General features: G+C 42.3%; 1 protein-coding gene across 1 annotated transcript in view; it reads left to right on the top strand.

Moving 5' to 3' along the window:
• COG3 (component of oligomeric golgi complex 3) overlaps positions 1-13798 on the top strand; it is a 118247-nt gene that overhangs the window by 71348 nt on the left and 33101 nt on the right. Inside the window, exons 16-17 of the mRNA XM_077483223.1 lie at positions 641-730; positions 10234-10354. Coding sequence (XP_077339349.1) covers positions 641-730; positions 10234-10354 — 211 coding nt within the window. The remainder of the gene's footprint in view (positions 1-640; positions 731-10233; positions 10355-13798) is intronic.

Here is a 13798-nt window from a genome sequence, read left to right on the forward strand (position 1 = left end):
ACTTCAGCAGTTCTGCAAAGTAGAGTGGGCAAATGTTGCAAAGTCTAGATGTGCAATGTTAGTAGAGACATATCCCAACAGACTAAAGGCTATAATCAAAGCAAAATGTGGTTCAACAAAATACTGACACAGGGGGCTGATTCTTTTTCCAAGTCGGTTATTCTGTTTTTGAATTTTTACATATTTTTTCTGACATGTTGGTGTTATGTCTTTTTTTTTACTTGGATGTTATAAGTTGCACTGTAAAATACAGCTGGATAAAACAAAAACTGTCTTTGTTTCAGGCTGCAAAGCAACAAAATGTGATTATTTTAAAGAGGGGTGATTCCTTTCTATACACACTGTGTGTGTGTGTGTGTGTGTGTGTGTGTAGTAGAGACTCTGATGTCACATGTTGTTTACAGGGACTCTTATGATATTTAGTTCATCGATTGCATTCATTTTTAACTGACTTTAACACATTCATTTCAATCATTAAAAAGTACAAGATTGCTGTACATCAGAGCCCTTTTGTTTCCGATAATTTTAGTAAGTCACCAAAATGATTATTTTTGAATGTGAACATTACATTATGATATTCATAAAAAGAATTGCTTGTTTATTATATATTATGTGTACTAAAGTATTTTTTCTTTTCTAGAGAGCAGTCTTCCAAGGTCTGTCTCAGGAGGCTCTCTCAGCGTGTATTCAGTCTTTGTTGGGTGCTTCCGATGCCATTACAAAAAACAAGGTCAGAAGTATAGCTTTAATTTGTGCATTTATTGATTACATTGTAACAACGTTTTACGTGTCCTGATTTTCCCTTTGGTTGCTTGTGTTGAATAATTGTATTCTGTGTTTGGCTCGTACCGTTTTATTCCACCAGCGACTGACTCTCACTGGAGAGCAGAATTTAATTCTGAATTACTTTTCGCAGTCAAAGCCCAGCCACTTAAGCACACATTTCAGTTTCTACAATTTGCCCTTCTTTTTAGACAAAAATGTAGAAAATATTTGTTAGTGCATTTCAGAAGACTTTAGCACTTTGGCATTCTTGCCCTGAGTGCCGGGGACCCTACCCCAGCATTGACACGAGGCTTTGTGCTGTCTGGACAGGGTATAACGGAGGTTTTGATTTGGATGTAATGTTGCCTTTGGGTCTTTCACGTAATTTAAAGTGGCTCTTTTAAGTTGTACACAACTTGCTTATAGCATACAGGAAACCCTTAGAGGAAAAGCAGATTACCCTGGCAAAAGGTTGTATTCTCAGTACAGTATGTGCTTAAGAACTAAAAGTGCAACTCTAGTTTTGCATTAGTTTTGCATTTTTTTCAGGTGTATACTTTTTCTCTGGTATGAATGTATTTTGTTTACCGTGCTGATTTCCAAGCAGGAAGATCTTTCGTCATTTTTAACTATTTATTAAAGTTTTGTATTGCAGGGGATATCTGAAACTTGATTTGTATCTCAGTGTGGACTGAGCTACCATACAGTGAGCCAATCAAATATTCATACATATACATCATATAATGGGTACCAGTTAAAGCCCATCTCTGGGCAATTTTTTTTTTTCCCCGCCCATACATAACCTTTCTCTTAAGTAAAGAGGCTTTTTTTTTTTTCAACTAAGTCCGCCATCATGTGAACCTCTGTGCCGCCTCTTTTGAGAGTGAATATTGAAGATCTACCGCCGCTGCTGGTGGGCCTTGTTCCCAAGTCTTATGATGTCACTTATGCTGCTGCTTGGACCCTGTGGGGACTCCAATGGACAGTGAAGTGGACTTCCACAAAGAGGAGACCAGACCTGGTGCTTCACATAATGGCAGATTTAGTTAAGTATTTGCGCCGTTTTGTTTATTTTGTTTCATCTATTAGAAGATTAGCTAGAGGGGTATGGAGAGAGTGAGGATTAGTAAGGTGGATCCCTTGCCAAAGTGGAGCTATAACCTCATAACTAATCATAAAATGCCTTTGTAGCAGTTTGTGTTCATCATTTTAGTGATGTTTTTTTTTCTCCGTTCTCTTCACTTGTGTACATTTTGTGTTATTTTATTTGTATGTGTATATAATATCCATTCTATAGTGTGTGTATGTGTGTCTTTGTGTTCTGTTTTTGGCATGCGTTCTGGCTGTCTCAAGTACTTAGAGGATTGATATAGTAGAATAAGTACCTGCCATCCTCCTCTTCTGCCCTCTTGCTGCTTGGGTTTAGATGAATAAACACGATTTCAGAATTTGTTCTGCCTGAGGAAGACGTCTGAATCTGTTAGCTGCAGATTGTCAGATAGAAGGGATTACTTTTAGCTATGAGGTCTCTGGGCTGTGAGACAAAGCAGTGCACATGAATGTAAAGTCCTGCTCCTTCACACTCATTAAATGCAATCACTGTGTAGCCTATTCATCATTTGGCACCCACTCACCTGACTTTCAGACAGAATCCCCCTGTTGCAGGGATTTAATAAACAATTACTTTCCCATTTTCAGCTTCTCTGAGCATGTATTATTTTACAGTTTATACTTTAGCTGAAAAACAAATACATGTGTTTTTAATATAAGTTTGTTCTAATGAATTTGGACATCAGCTGCTTTAGTGACATACAGTAAAATATCACATACAAACGTCATTTGGCTTAGCAGATTATCAGGAAATAGCAGGATACACAAATGTTTTCAGAGGAGTGGTTCAATGACATTTAAAGTTTATTTCAGATCTTTTTTTTTTTTTTTTTTTTTCCTGTTCAATTTTATATTCTAGGCAGGAATCGTGCATAAATAGTGTTTACCATTTTATTATGTTATACTTATGCAAATATTTGACGTTTCTCTTTGAAATGTTTCCATTTGTTTAAGGAAGCTAGGCTATCTGCTTTTCTCTTGTGACAGAGTATTGTGATATTATATTGTATTGACCGTGTGCATGGCATTATGAAATCTGAAGGCTACCAAAGAATTCTGGGGTGTGATGTAGTGTCAGACATTTGGGCCTCTGTCAGAGGTTATGGGTAAAGCAGGGCAATGACCAAAGCACATGTCAAAAAGTACCCAGAAATGGTTTAGGACAAAGCGCTGGAGAGTACTGAACTGGCAAGCAATGGATCCAGATCTAAATCCCATAGGGCACCTGTGGAGAGATCTCAAAACAGCAGTTGGGAAAAGGAGCCCTTCCAATCTGAGAGACTTGGGGCAGTTGGCAAAAGAGTGGTCAAAAATTCCAGTAGAGAGGTGTAAGATGGTGGTTCTTCTGGAAGGTTCTCATCTCTCCACAGAGAAATGCTGGAGCTCTGTCAGAGTGACCATCGGGTTCTTGGTCACCTCCCTAAGGCCCTTCTCCCCTAATTGCTCATTTTGGCGGGATGACCCTCTCAAGGAAGAGTCCTGGTGGTTCCCAACTTCAATTTATGTGCTCGATGGAACCTTCAATGCTGCAGAAATTTTTCTGTACCCTTCCCCGGGTCTGTGCCTTGATACAATCCTGTCTCTGAGGTCTACAAGACAATTCATTGGACTTAATGGCTTGGTTTGTGCTCTGACATGCACTGTTAATTGTGGGACCTTATATAGATGGGTATGTATATTTCCAAATCATGCCCAATTAATGGAATTTACCGCAGGAGCACGCCAATCAAGTTGTAGAAACATGTCAAGGATGATCAGTGGAAAGAGCTCAATATTTGGAGGGTCATGGCAAAGGCTGTGAATACTTATGTACATGTGGTGGGTTTTTTTTTGTTTTGTTTTTTTCCCTTCAAACCACTTCCCGTCCATCATATAACGGAATGACATGCGCAAAGTGGTTGTTATCCTGACTGGACATCAGATAGAGAAGCCACGATCGCACGCCCAGTTTGGTGATTGTTGGTGTGTCAGTCTGATGCACTGCATCACAGATCTCGGTAGAGACCCTCTGAAGTAGGCTCTTTACCATGTGATCAGCTGTGTCCAATCACAGCTGATCACAGCATAAATGGGAAGAGCCATGTATCGCCTTTTCCTCCACTCACACTGGTAGGCGTGAGTAGAGGAGAGCCAATCAGCTGCTCTCCTGATGGAGGTGTCTGCACTGATTATCAGCGCAGCCCCCCCCCCCCCCCCCCCCCCAGGAACCAGGAATGCCACCCAGGAGCACCAGGTATGACCACCAGGATTGCCAATCGGTGCCCAGCAGTAATGCCTGCCAGTGCCACCTCATTAGTGCCGCATTATCAGTGCCCATCAGTGAAGGAGAAAACTTGCCTAGTTACAAAATGCTATAACCGAAACAAACTCGCCTAATCGTCTTTCAGGACATCCACCTGAGACCTTGGCTCCTCCCCTCTGTAGGAAACACAGTGCTAGCCTACTTTTAAATTTCCTTCTCCCCTACTGGCTTCTCAGTTATTTATGCTAACTCCAGAGGTGAGACACCACTTGGAACCAAGCCAGGAGAGCCAGGGAGGCTCAGGCAGAAAGTCCTGAAAGGGGGCAGAGGCTCTTTGGCCATGGCCAGGGAAGTTACCTGCTGAAGTTCACTGCCCCCACATCTCTGGCAGGTGTACATTGGGGGGCTACTTTTTCACTAAGTGTGGTAGGAGAGTGCAAGCTCCATACTGTGGTTCCGGACCCCCAGCAAAGAGCAACGGATAACTGCATCCTTCAGTGTGGAGAAGCTACGCCGGGCTTTGGGACCACGCGGAGCTGGGTGATGTTCCATCCGGAAGGTAAGGGCACTTCCGTTTTGACCCGTCACTTCCGGTTCCGGGCGCGGGATGCAGAAAAGGAGCCAGGCATGGGCTGGAGAGGAGCTGCAATTGCTGTGGGTGGAGACAGCACAAGCTTCGGTGGCAGTACCAACATGTCGGAGGCAGAAGGATGGGACCAGACTGCTCTAGCTGAGGCCAGCTCCAGCCACGCTGAGGTAAGGGGAACCTAGGTGGAGCTCCCCTTGCCAGGCCCACCCCCCCAACCACAGGGGTCCTAAGGGGGGGGGGGTGAATCCCGCTGGTGCGAGAGGGAAGTTCATGGGATCCCTGGAGAGGCAAGCCCACATGAGGGGTTGCGCACCTGCAGCTAACGACGGGGGGGGGGGGGGGGGGGTAGTAAAGTAATTATTTAATGCCTGCAGAGTTTTTTGGTCTTTCAGAAAAAAACAGACAAACCTAGACCCCCCCCCCCATAGCTCAAAGTAGGAGGTGCCCCTCCTGTAAAGCTGCACTTAAGGACTCCTGAGGAAAAACATTATGTAGAGAATGTATTAACAAACTAGTGGAGGAACATACCACAGAGCAGGGCAGTGAGCTAGCAGCATCAGTAAAGGAACTTTCTAATACTTTTGAATAGGGATGAGCTCAGGCGTGTTCACATGCTCCACGTGCAGAGCGCGCCAGGAAGTCGCCGCAGCACTGTGCAAATCACAGGCAGTGAGACATTGCCCGATCTCTGCAACCGCGCATCAGGGCAATGTCTCACTGCTTGCGATTAGCGCAGCACTGCGCCGACATCCTGGCGGGCTCTGCGCGTGGAGCATGCGAACATGCCTGAGTTCATCCTTACTTTTGAGTCCTTTAAAACCTTTTGCGGGGTTTCAGAGCCTCAGACTGCTCCTCTTCCAATGCAGCAGGTAGCGTTATCATCCACTAGTGCAGGCCCTCCAGTGGTCTCCAGGGAAGAGGCTGAGGAAGAGCCAGATAGCGGAGCCTCCAACTCACAAGAGTCAAATGGAGAAGCGCTAGAGGTGGAAAACCTCTTGGGGGCCATTTATACCACACTCTGTATGCAAACAGAGAATAACCCATATTTCTTCATGACCAAATGTACGAGGCCCTGTGAGAACAAGAAAATAAGTATTTTTCAGTCCATGAGGTTTTAGTACAGACAATAAAGAGAGAATGGCAAGACCCTGAAAGGAAACCCTTCTTTTCGAAAGCATTAATAAGGTTTCCATTTGCAGATGATCCAGCGTCAGTTTGGAATAAGGCCCCAAAGCTAGACGCAGCTTTCTCCCAAGTCTTGAGGCATACAGACTTGGCCTTTGAGGACACGGGGGTCCTGTCTGACGCAATGGACAAGAGGATGGACTCCCTCTTAATGTCTTGGGGCTCCACAGTGGGAAGCCTAAAGCCAGCTATGGCAGTAACTGTAGTGGGCCAAAATGTAGAGTTCTGGCTGACTCCGATACAGGCCCACATTGAGGAGGGAACACCAAAAGAGTAAATTCTATCCTCTTTCCCTATGCTCCTTCGAGGCATCGCAGATGCATCGGCAGAATCAGTACTGATGGCAGCTGGATCATTGGCCTTATCCAACTTATCCAGCTAAAAACATGGCAGGGGGACTGCGCATCCAAAGCCAAATTTTGCAGGATCCCACTTTACAGGGGACTTTCTATTTGGACCAGGTCTGGAGAAAGTACTGAATTGCATGGCGGATAAGAAAAAAAGCATTTCCGCTGAAGGGCAAACCAGCCAGGGGACAGCCACAGAAAAACAGATCGAGAGGAAAGGGAAAGGAGTGTCCTCCTGGAGCCATGCCCCTTGCGCACCCGCTGTGATCTGTGTGTCCTTCGGACACAGCTAATCATGGTAAAGGGACATTCACAGTGACCCTTTACCACGTGATCAGCTGTGTCCAATCACAGCTGATCACAGTGTAAACAGAATTGCCGGTTATTGGCATTCCTCTCCTCACGTGCTGTCACCGCATGAGCAGAGCCAGTAACTGGCAATCATGACAGGGAAATGGGCCACTCAGGGCACATGAGGCTCTGGCATTTAGACGTTCGGAGGGTAAAAAATGTGACGTGTAACCCTGTCTCCCGCAGCCTGTCATACTCTGAGAGGCTGTGACAGCTGCTGAGGCTGGATGGTGAACCTAGTGTTACTTACATTTAGGGAAGTATGAGCTCAGAGGTGAATGCCTAGAACGGAAACGGTCTGTGTTGCAGGCATTTATCCATAGACATGTACTGCTCTAAATGTGAGTACGTCTAAACGCACTGTCCAGCCACAGCAGTTGTCTGCCTCAGTAGTTTTTCTGTATGCTTATTCCCTTCCCGCCTACAGCGGCCCTTTACCATGTGATCAACTGTGTCCAATCACAGCTGATCACATGTAAACACTTGCGGGGTAATGACAGTCCTTTCCTCACATGTTGCCTCTGTGTGGAAAGAAGTGCTGATAACCGGCGAGCCTGGCAGTACATTGTTAACACTGATCATCAATGCAGGAGAAAAATTACTTATTTGCAAAATGATATAACCGAAACTAGGTTCTTCTTCTTTTTTATTTTTTTATTTTTATTTTTTTGTTTAGCAAAAAAATATAAAAAACCCAGTAGTGATTAAATACCATCAAAATAAAGCTCAATTTGTGTGAAAAAAAATGATAAAAGTTTCATTTTGGTACAGTGTTGCATGACCGCGCAATTGTCATTTAAAGTGCAACATCGGTGAAAGTTGAAATTTGGCCTAGGCAGGAAGGGAGTGTAAGTGCCCAGCAAGCAAGGGGTTAAAAGAATTTTTATTCTTACAAATATTTCAAATCGCAATGACTGCTTCACAAGATAGTATTCCTTGTTATAAGACATATTTCACAGAACAGAAGGAAGAGCTGTTACTGTCATGAACTTCTTTTGATTCCTTCCGCACATAGCAGATGCTCAGTTGCCAGTTGTTGGATGTGTAAAGCGTGTTTTTAGCATGGCAGAGACATTTACACTGAGATATATATATTTTTTGTGATGTTGGGCCCAGTGTGCCAGTTATTACAGAGTCCCATTGATCTTTTACTTTATCACTGTGCTGAAGTTTTAAGATTTCCTTTTACAAATGCTGGATCTACATCTTGCATATAGCTCAAGAGTCACTGCCAGCTTTTAAGAAATGAATGACAGGAGCATAATTTGTTTTGCATTTATTGAATTAACATATCTATGTTCGCTCTTTGAATAAACCTAGTAAATTTCCCAGTGGGACGCTGTCAGTTTAGTCACTGTAATATTTCCTGCAATGGTGCCCTAGGGATGTTGGAATGTCCTTGGTGTTCCGGCCAGTCGAGTCGAATCATATAAAAATGTGCCATTATCCTATTTCACCTTGTCCTTTGCAGGCCTGAATGTCACACATTATCCATATCATTCTGATGAAGATCACTGGTTCACAATACAAGAGCATATAGCACTTTTGCTGGAAACCTCAATTTACCCTTTTAAAATTCCATATCCTGTATATTTAGACACATTCATGAGATGCGTTTTATTTTAGCAATACAAAACTGTATCCAATCCGCGTATCAGTTTGTGTTCTATTTGAACACACACAGTCAACTTCGTACGTTTATATAAACGTATGTGGATATTTAGATTTATAGTGGGGAACGGGGCATATTTATAAAGCATGCACCAAGAGCATGCATGTGCAGTGAATGTTTGAATTTCACAGAGAGAGAGAGATCTGAACGTGTCGGCATTCCAAATAGTTTTACAGTGCCTTGAAAAAGTAATTGTACCCCTTGAAATTGTCCACATTTTTTGGATTGAGGAAGTGGCTCCACATCATTTTGCTTTATATATTATCACTGTGTGGGAACACTTATTTCATGTTGGCAGCTACTCATTGAATACACACTACACTGGTTTGCGCATTCGTTTATTTACACTTTTTTAGTGATTTCGATTCCTGCCAGCCCCTTTGTAATAACAAGAATGTACTGCACAGTGTGTGTATGTGGTGTGTTTTTTTTTTTGTTTTTTGTTTTTGTTTTTTTACATTTTGCAGCTAAATACCTATTTTTACATTGCCGATGTGCGGTCACATGACCACCTGGCTGACGGAGGGGAAACTCCACCCCTCTCACTGTAGTCCTTAGATCGGGAAAGGAGGAGAGGGAGTGGTAACATGACCACACATCGTCAATTTGAAAATTATTTAGCTGCAGAATAAAAAAAAAAAAGGAATGTGTGCAGTGCATCTTGTTACAGAGGGGCTGGCAGGAATTGGAATAACTGATTTTACAACCACTTAAGTTGGCATCTTGATTGCCTTTATGTCTGTTAGGTTTGTTTCTGAGTTGGCAGCTCTTCCTTCTAAATAGCCATTTTTGTTTTGCATAAGGACAGGGTGGTTTTGAAAGAATAAAGGACACAGGTCCCTCCCCCCTCTATCTTGAGCACTCCTTATTATTTGCTAAAACTGGATCCTCAGAGTAGCTCAGATTATGTTGGTATGCTCTATTATTTTTCTTATTATAATACAGGTTTTATATAGCACCAACAGTTTGTGCAGTGCTTTGCAACATGAGGGCAGACATTAGTTACATTACAATTTGGTACAAGAGGAATCAGAGGGCCCTGCTCGTTAGCTCTAGGGGTGAGAAACGTTTTGTCCAAACACTTGAAGGTAGCATCATGTATAACCCATGGTCTATGAATACCAGTCAAGTCCAGTACTGTGCTGATGAATTTACAGGTAAGTCAAAATGTCTGTTTTCCTGTCTATAAACTGAAACGGGCAGTTAACCCATGCCAGTATGGGTGCAGCCCCACTGCATAGGAGGACTTTAGTTTTCCCAAGCTGGGCTTTGATTGTAAAAAGTAGATTTGTTACCTTCACAATTACTGTAACAGCAAGTGGATAACATTTGCCTTGTAAAGTTTTTTTTTTTTATGTTTTCTCAAGACTGCATGTCTTCAGTGTATTTTTTGCAGGAACTCATTGTGGTGTTTGGGTTATGGTGAAGTTTATTTTTTTTAAATCACCCCAGCTGGGAAACCGACAGTGATTGATTTCCTGAGAAGGGTTCTAAAAAAAATAGACAACAATATGGCTAGTCATTCTCTAAATTAGCCTTTCTCAACCTTTTTAGCCCAGGGGAACCCTTAAAAATTATTTTCAGGTACTGGGGGAACCCCTGAGAAAAACCCATTCATTGGGGGTCAGTGGAAACAATGCCTCTTACTTTGGTGGTCAGTGTAAGAATAGCCCCCTTACAGAGAGCGATAAAGATCATTAGTATCATACCACTGGCTCATCTAAGTGACATTGGCTCAGAACTATGTAGGCACCATCAAACAGGAGGTAAATCGGCCACAGCTCAAGGAACCCCTAGCCATCTCTGGAAGAACCCTGGTTGGGAATAGCTGCTCTAAATGAAAACCTTGCAAAAAGTAAAATTATCAAATGGTTATACATCGAGATTGATTTAAACGTATTATCCTGTTTTTGAAAGATTGTTTATTTTAAACCTTTTTTGAAATAATTTTGTTTTTTTCTTTTGGATTTAGACACAGGTTGATGGGCAGCTGTTCCTGATTAAACATCTTCTCATCATGCGTGAACAGATTGCACCTTTTCACACTGAATTCACCATAAAGGAAATTTCCCTGGACCTCAAGAAAACGAGAGGTATTTCCCATGTGGTGTCTGAAAGAGTAGGACTGATAATGGGCCTACTCTGATCACTCATCACGGGCCTTCATTAGTTTAATTCATGTTCACCTGCAATGCTTTGCATGATGTGCCTGTGTACCATGACTGCTTCTGTTCTTGGCTCTGCTATTAATCTACTGAAACTTGCTTCTTAATGGGAAAAGACCAGTAGACCAGAAGAAAAACAGTAAAGTGAATTACAAATATACTTTTGAAAATGATTAACTGTTGTAACCTACAAACACACACAATAATGTCACATGGAAGGTTTAGCACATGTTCAAGGCCCAGTTCTACCTATTCCAAAAAAATAAATAAATAAAGCTGTAAGCCCAGGAAGTCCTCTCTGCCCCCAATTCTGAACTCCGGAAAATGCTGCAGAGAGCGGCGCCCAATAACCTCTTTAGTATGTAGGATCTGCCCACCACCAGGAAAAAATGGGAAATTGGAATCCATGATGTCATTTGAGGATTGTTTTAAGTTAAAGCAAAGTTCCAACCAAAAGTGGAACTTCTGATCTGCTTCCTCCCCCCCTCTGGTGCCACATTTGGCACCTTTCAGGGGGGCGTCCCTTCCCCAATTCCGTAAGGCGGCGCCATCCCTCGGATGTTCGGCCCCCCCTCCTTCCCTGCCACCAGGCCAATTGGAAAGGGCAGCATGCTTCACACATGCGCAGTAGCCGTTTTTCCTTATGATTGGCAACGGTAGCACCCGACAGCCGATCCAAAAATCAGCTGGGATTCTGACATCACAGGCTCCCTGGACAGATAAGTGTCTATATATTAAAAGTCAGCAGCTACAGTTGAATTAGTTTTTTGCCCCAGGTGGAACGCCGCTTTAATATGACACATAACCAGCATTTTAAGGATGTCAGCCATAGCAGTTCTCTGTATTTTATTTTTTATTTTTTTTCTTGAGGTTCTTTCACTGCATCATAGGTTTCCTTTAGACTGCATTCACACCTGAGCAGAGTGTTTTTTAGGCATTTTATTTCAGCATTTTTGCATACGTACGTGAGCGTTTTATAAGCATATTTCAAGTGTTTTTTTACATGTGTATTATAGGATAAGTTCACCTTTTGGGTACATGTTCCACCCGTTTTTAGGGTGGAACATGTAGCGTGTTCCCACTGCTGCAGCCACCACCCGCTCCGCTACTTGTAGTGACAGCAAGCGGGAGAACCTCTCCCCCTGCTTGCTGTCACTATTTTAAAAAAAGACTTAAAGGGGTAGTTTATGTAGCTTTTGGAGTGTGAGGCCGCGTACACACGCGGATACTGTTCGCTCAACTTTGTCCGCTGAACAGTGTTTCGGCGGACAGTCCGCTCGTGTGTGGGCTTTCAGCGGACAGTTTCAGCGGACAGTCTGCTGAACAAAGTTTTTCGGAAATTCCGAAAAACTGTCCGCTGAAACTTTTGTTTCAGCGAACAGAGTCCCCTCGTGTGTAGGCTTGTTCGTCAAACTAAGTTCTGCGCATGCTCAGAAAGGATTTACACGCCGAAGTTTGCATTGCAGTGTATAGGACGTCGTTTTCTAGTCCCGTCGTACGTGCCGTTCACGTCATCGCGCACGGTTTCAGCGGACTGTTCGTTCGTCGTGTGTGGCCAAGTCCGTCCATGCTAATTTTGAGCGGACTGTCCGCTGAAACTGTTTGACGGATAAAGTTGAGCGAACAGTCCCCGCGTGTGTACGCGGCCTCAGGCATTGAGCTGCAGGCAACTGAATGTTCATATGTGAACAGTCGCTATTGAAATGCATGGGATTTTGGATATTGATTATTTTGATGCTTCGAGCTACAAATCGCTACTGTGTGAAAGTGATCTTTAAAACAAAAAAAAAAAAACTCATGTCCCCTATTAAAAGGCATAGTTGGCATTGCTAAATAAATTTGAGTAAAAATTACACTTGCTATAATTAACTGCTCTAAGATCTGTCCTATACAGTGTGAGCATTTTATAAAAAAAATAAATAAATACTGCATAGAATGTGTTCAAACACTGTGATAAGTTTTTTTTTTTTTTTTTTTTTTTTTTTTTTTTTTTTTTTCACAAAACATTAAAAAGACTAGCGGATCCCCTTTTGCCTTTTGACTTTTTTCATAATACTAATTACCGGGTCTGCTTTTTTTCACCTCTTATTACACCTTCTACCTTTATTCAGTAAAAAGTTAGATTTTTGTATGTGACTGCATGTTCAATTCATCTCCTTTTAAGTTTAGCTGTGTATGATGCCTTTTAACTATCTGATCTAATGGAATTCAAAGATTGTTCATTTGCAATCTGCACACTTCTTATTAATAACTGAATAATCATGTTTTGCTTGGAAATGGCTTTCTTTTCATAATCTACCCTGATGATCCTTTATTGTTGACATACATTTTACATTGGGTCACATGACTGACCGTGTCTGTCTTAAAAAAAAAAAAACCTGGTCCTTGGCAACTGTTTGCTATCACTTGCCATAGAATCTGCCTGGGCACTTTTTCTGTGTAGGGTTAGTTTTGTTCTATAAAGAGGAACTCCATAACTGCATGGTGCATGTCTTAAAAACTTTCTTTAATGAAGGATGTATTTATAAAGCAGTAAATCTGACTCCAAATCACTGCAGATGTGTCTTCCTGGTCATTTGGCATGTGTTTTACATTTGAGACTGATTCACCTGCAGTGAATGTCATATTCACTGTTTTCTAAATAGGCCTTGTAGCTTTTTAATGACTTTCCTGACACTTCCGCTTTAACCAGAGCTGAAACTGATTGCATTTGAACATCAGCAAAACCTTACTAGTGATGGATTTCTTCTGGTGTTGAGGTCTCTGGGCAAATATGTCCTTTTTGGTGTTTTTACTTGATTGACAAAAGAAATGTCTCCTATATTTTGCCTTTTGAGCACATTTTTGTGTCAACCAATATGTCACTGAAAAGTGAGCAGAAAAAGGTAAGTACCCATTTTAAAATGTGGCTTGGACTTCAGCTCCACAGCATGTTCTGGATTTTGGGAGAATAGTGAATGGTAAAACACTCCAGGTGATCACTCGCATACACTGCTCTACTGCGCCGTAAGGATGCCACCTCGGGTCGTCTGCCACACATCAAAGCAAAGAAAAAAAACAGTGGCTTGCACGCCTCATCGGCTTTTTTTAGCTGAATAACGGGTAAAAAAAAATCCCACGGGCAGCAGAGTGTTAATGTGTTTCACACTGCACAAGCTTAGTTGTAACCTATTGACACACTCCCACAGCCCTCAGTATAAGGCAGGCCATGGATGAGTCAAAAACCAAACGTTCTGTTGATCAAAAAACTAAAATGCTGCATACGATTGTGCCATAATTTTTCTAAACAAAATCCAGCATTTTGTATCAGGCACTTTTGATTGTGGCACTAATATTACGTATCACAGCAGGCACGCTAATAAGGCGAAAAAT

The sequence above is a fragment of the Lithobates pipiens genome, unplaced genomic scaffold (genome assembly GCF_037356315.1).
Source record: "Lithobates pipiens isolate NorthernLeopardFrog02 unplaced genomic scaffold, aLitPip1_a1.2 Scaffold_16, whole genome shotgun sequence".
In the NCBI taxonomy this organism is placed as follows: Eukaryota; Metazoa; Chordata; class Amphibia; order Anura; family Ranidae; genus Lithobates; species Lithobates pipiens.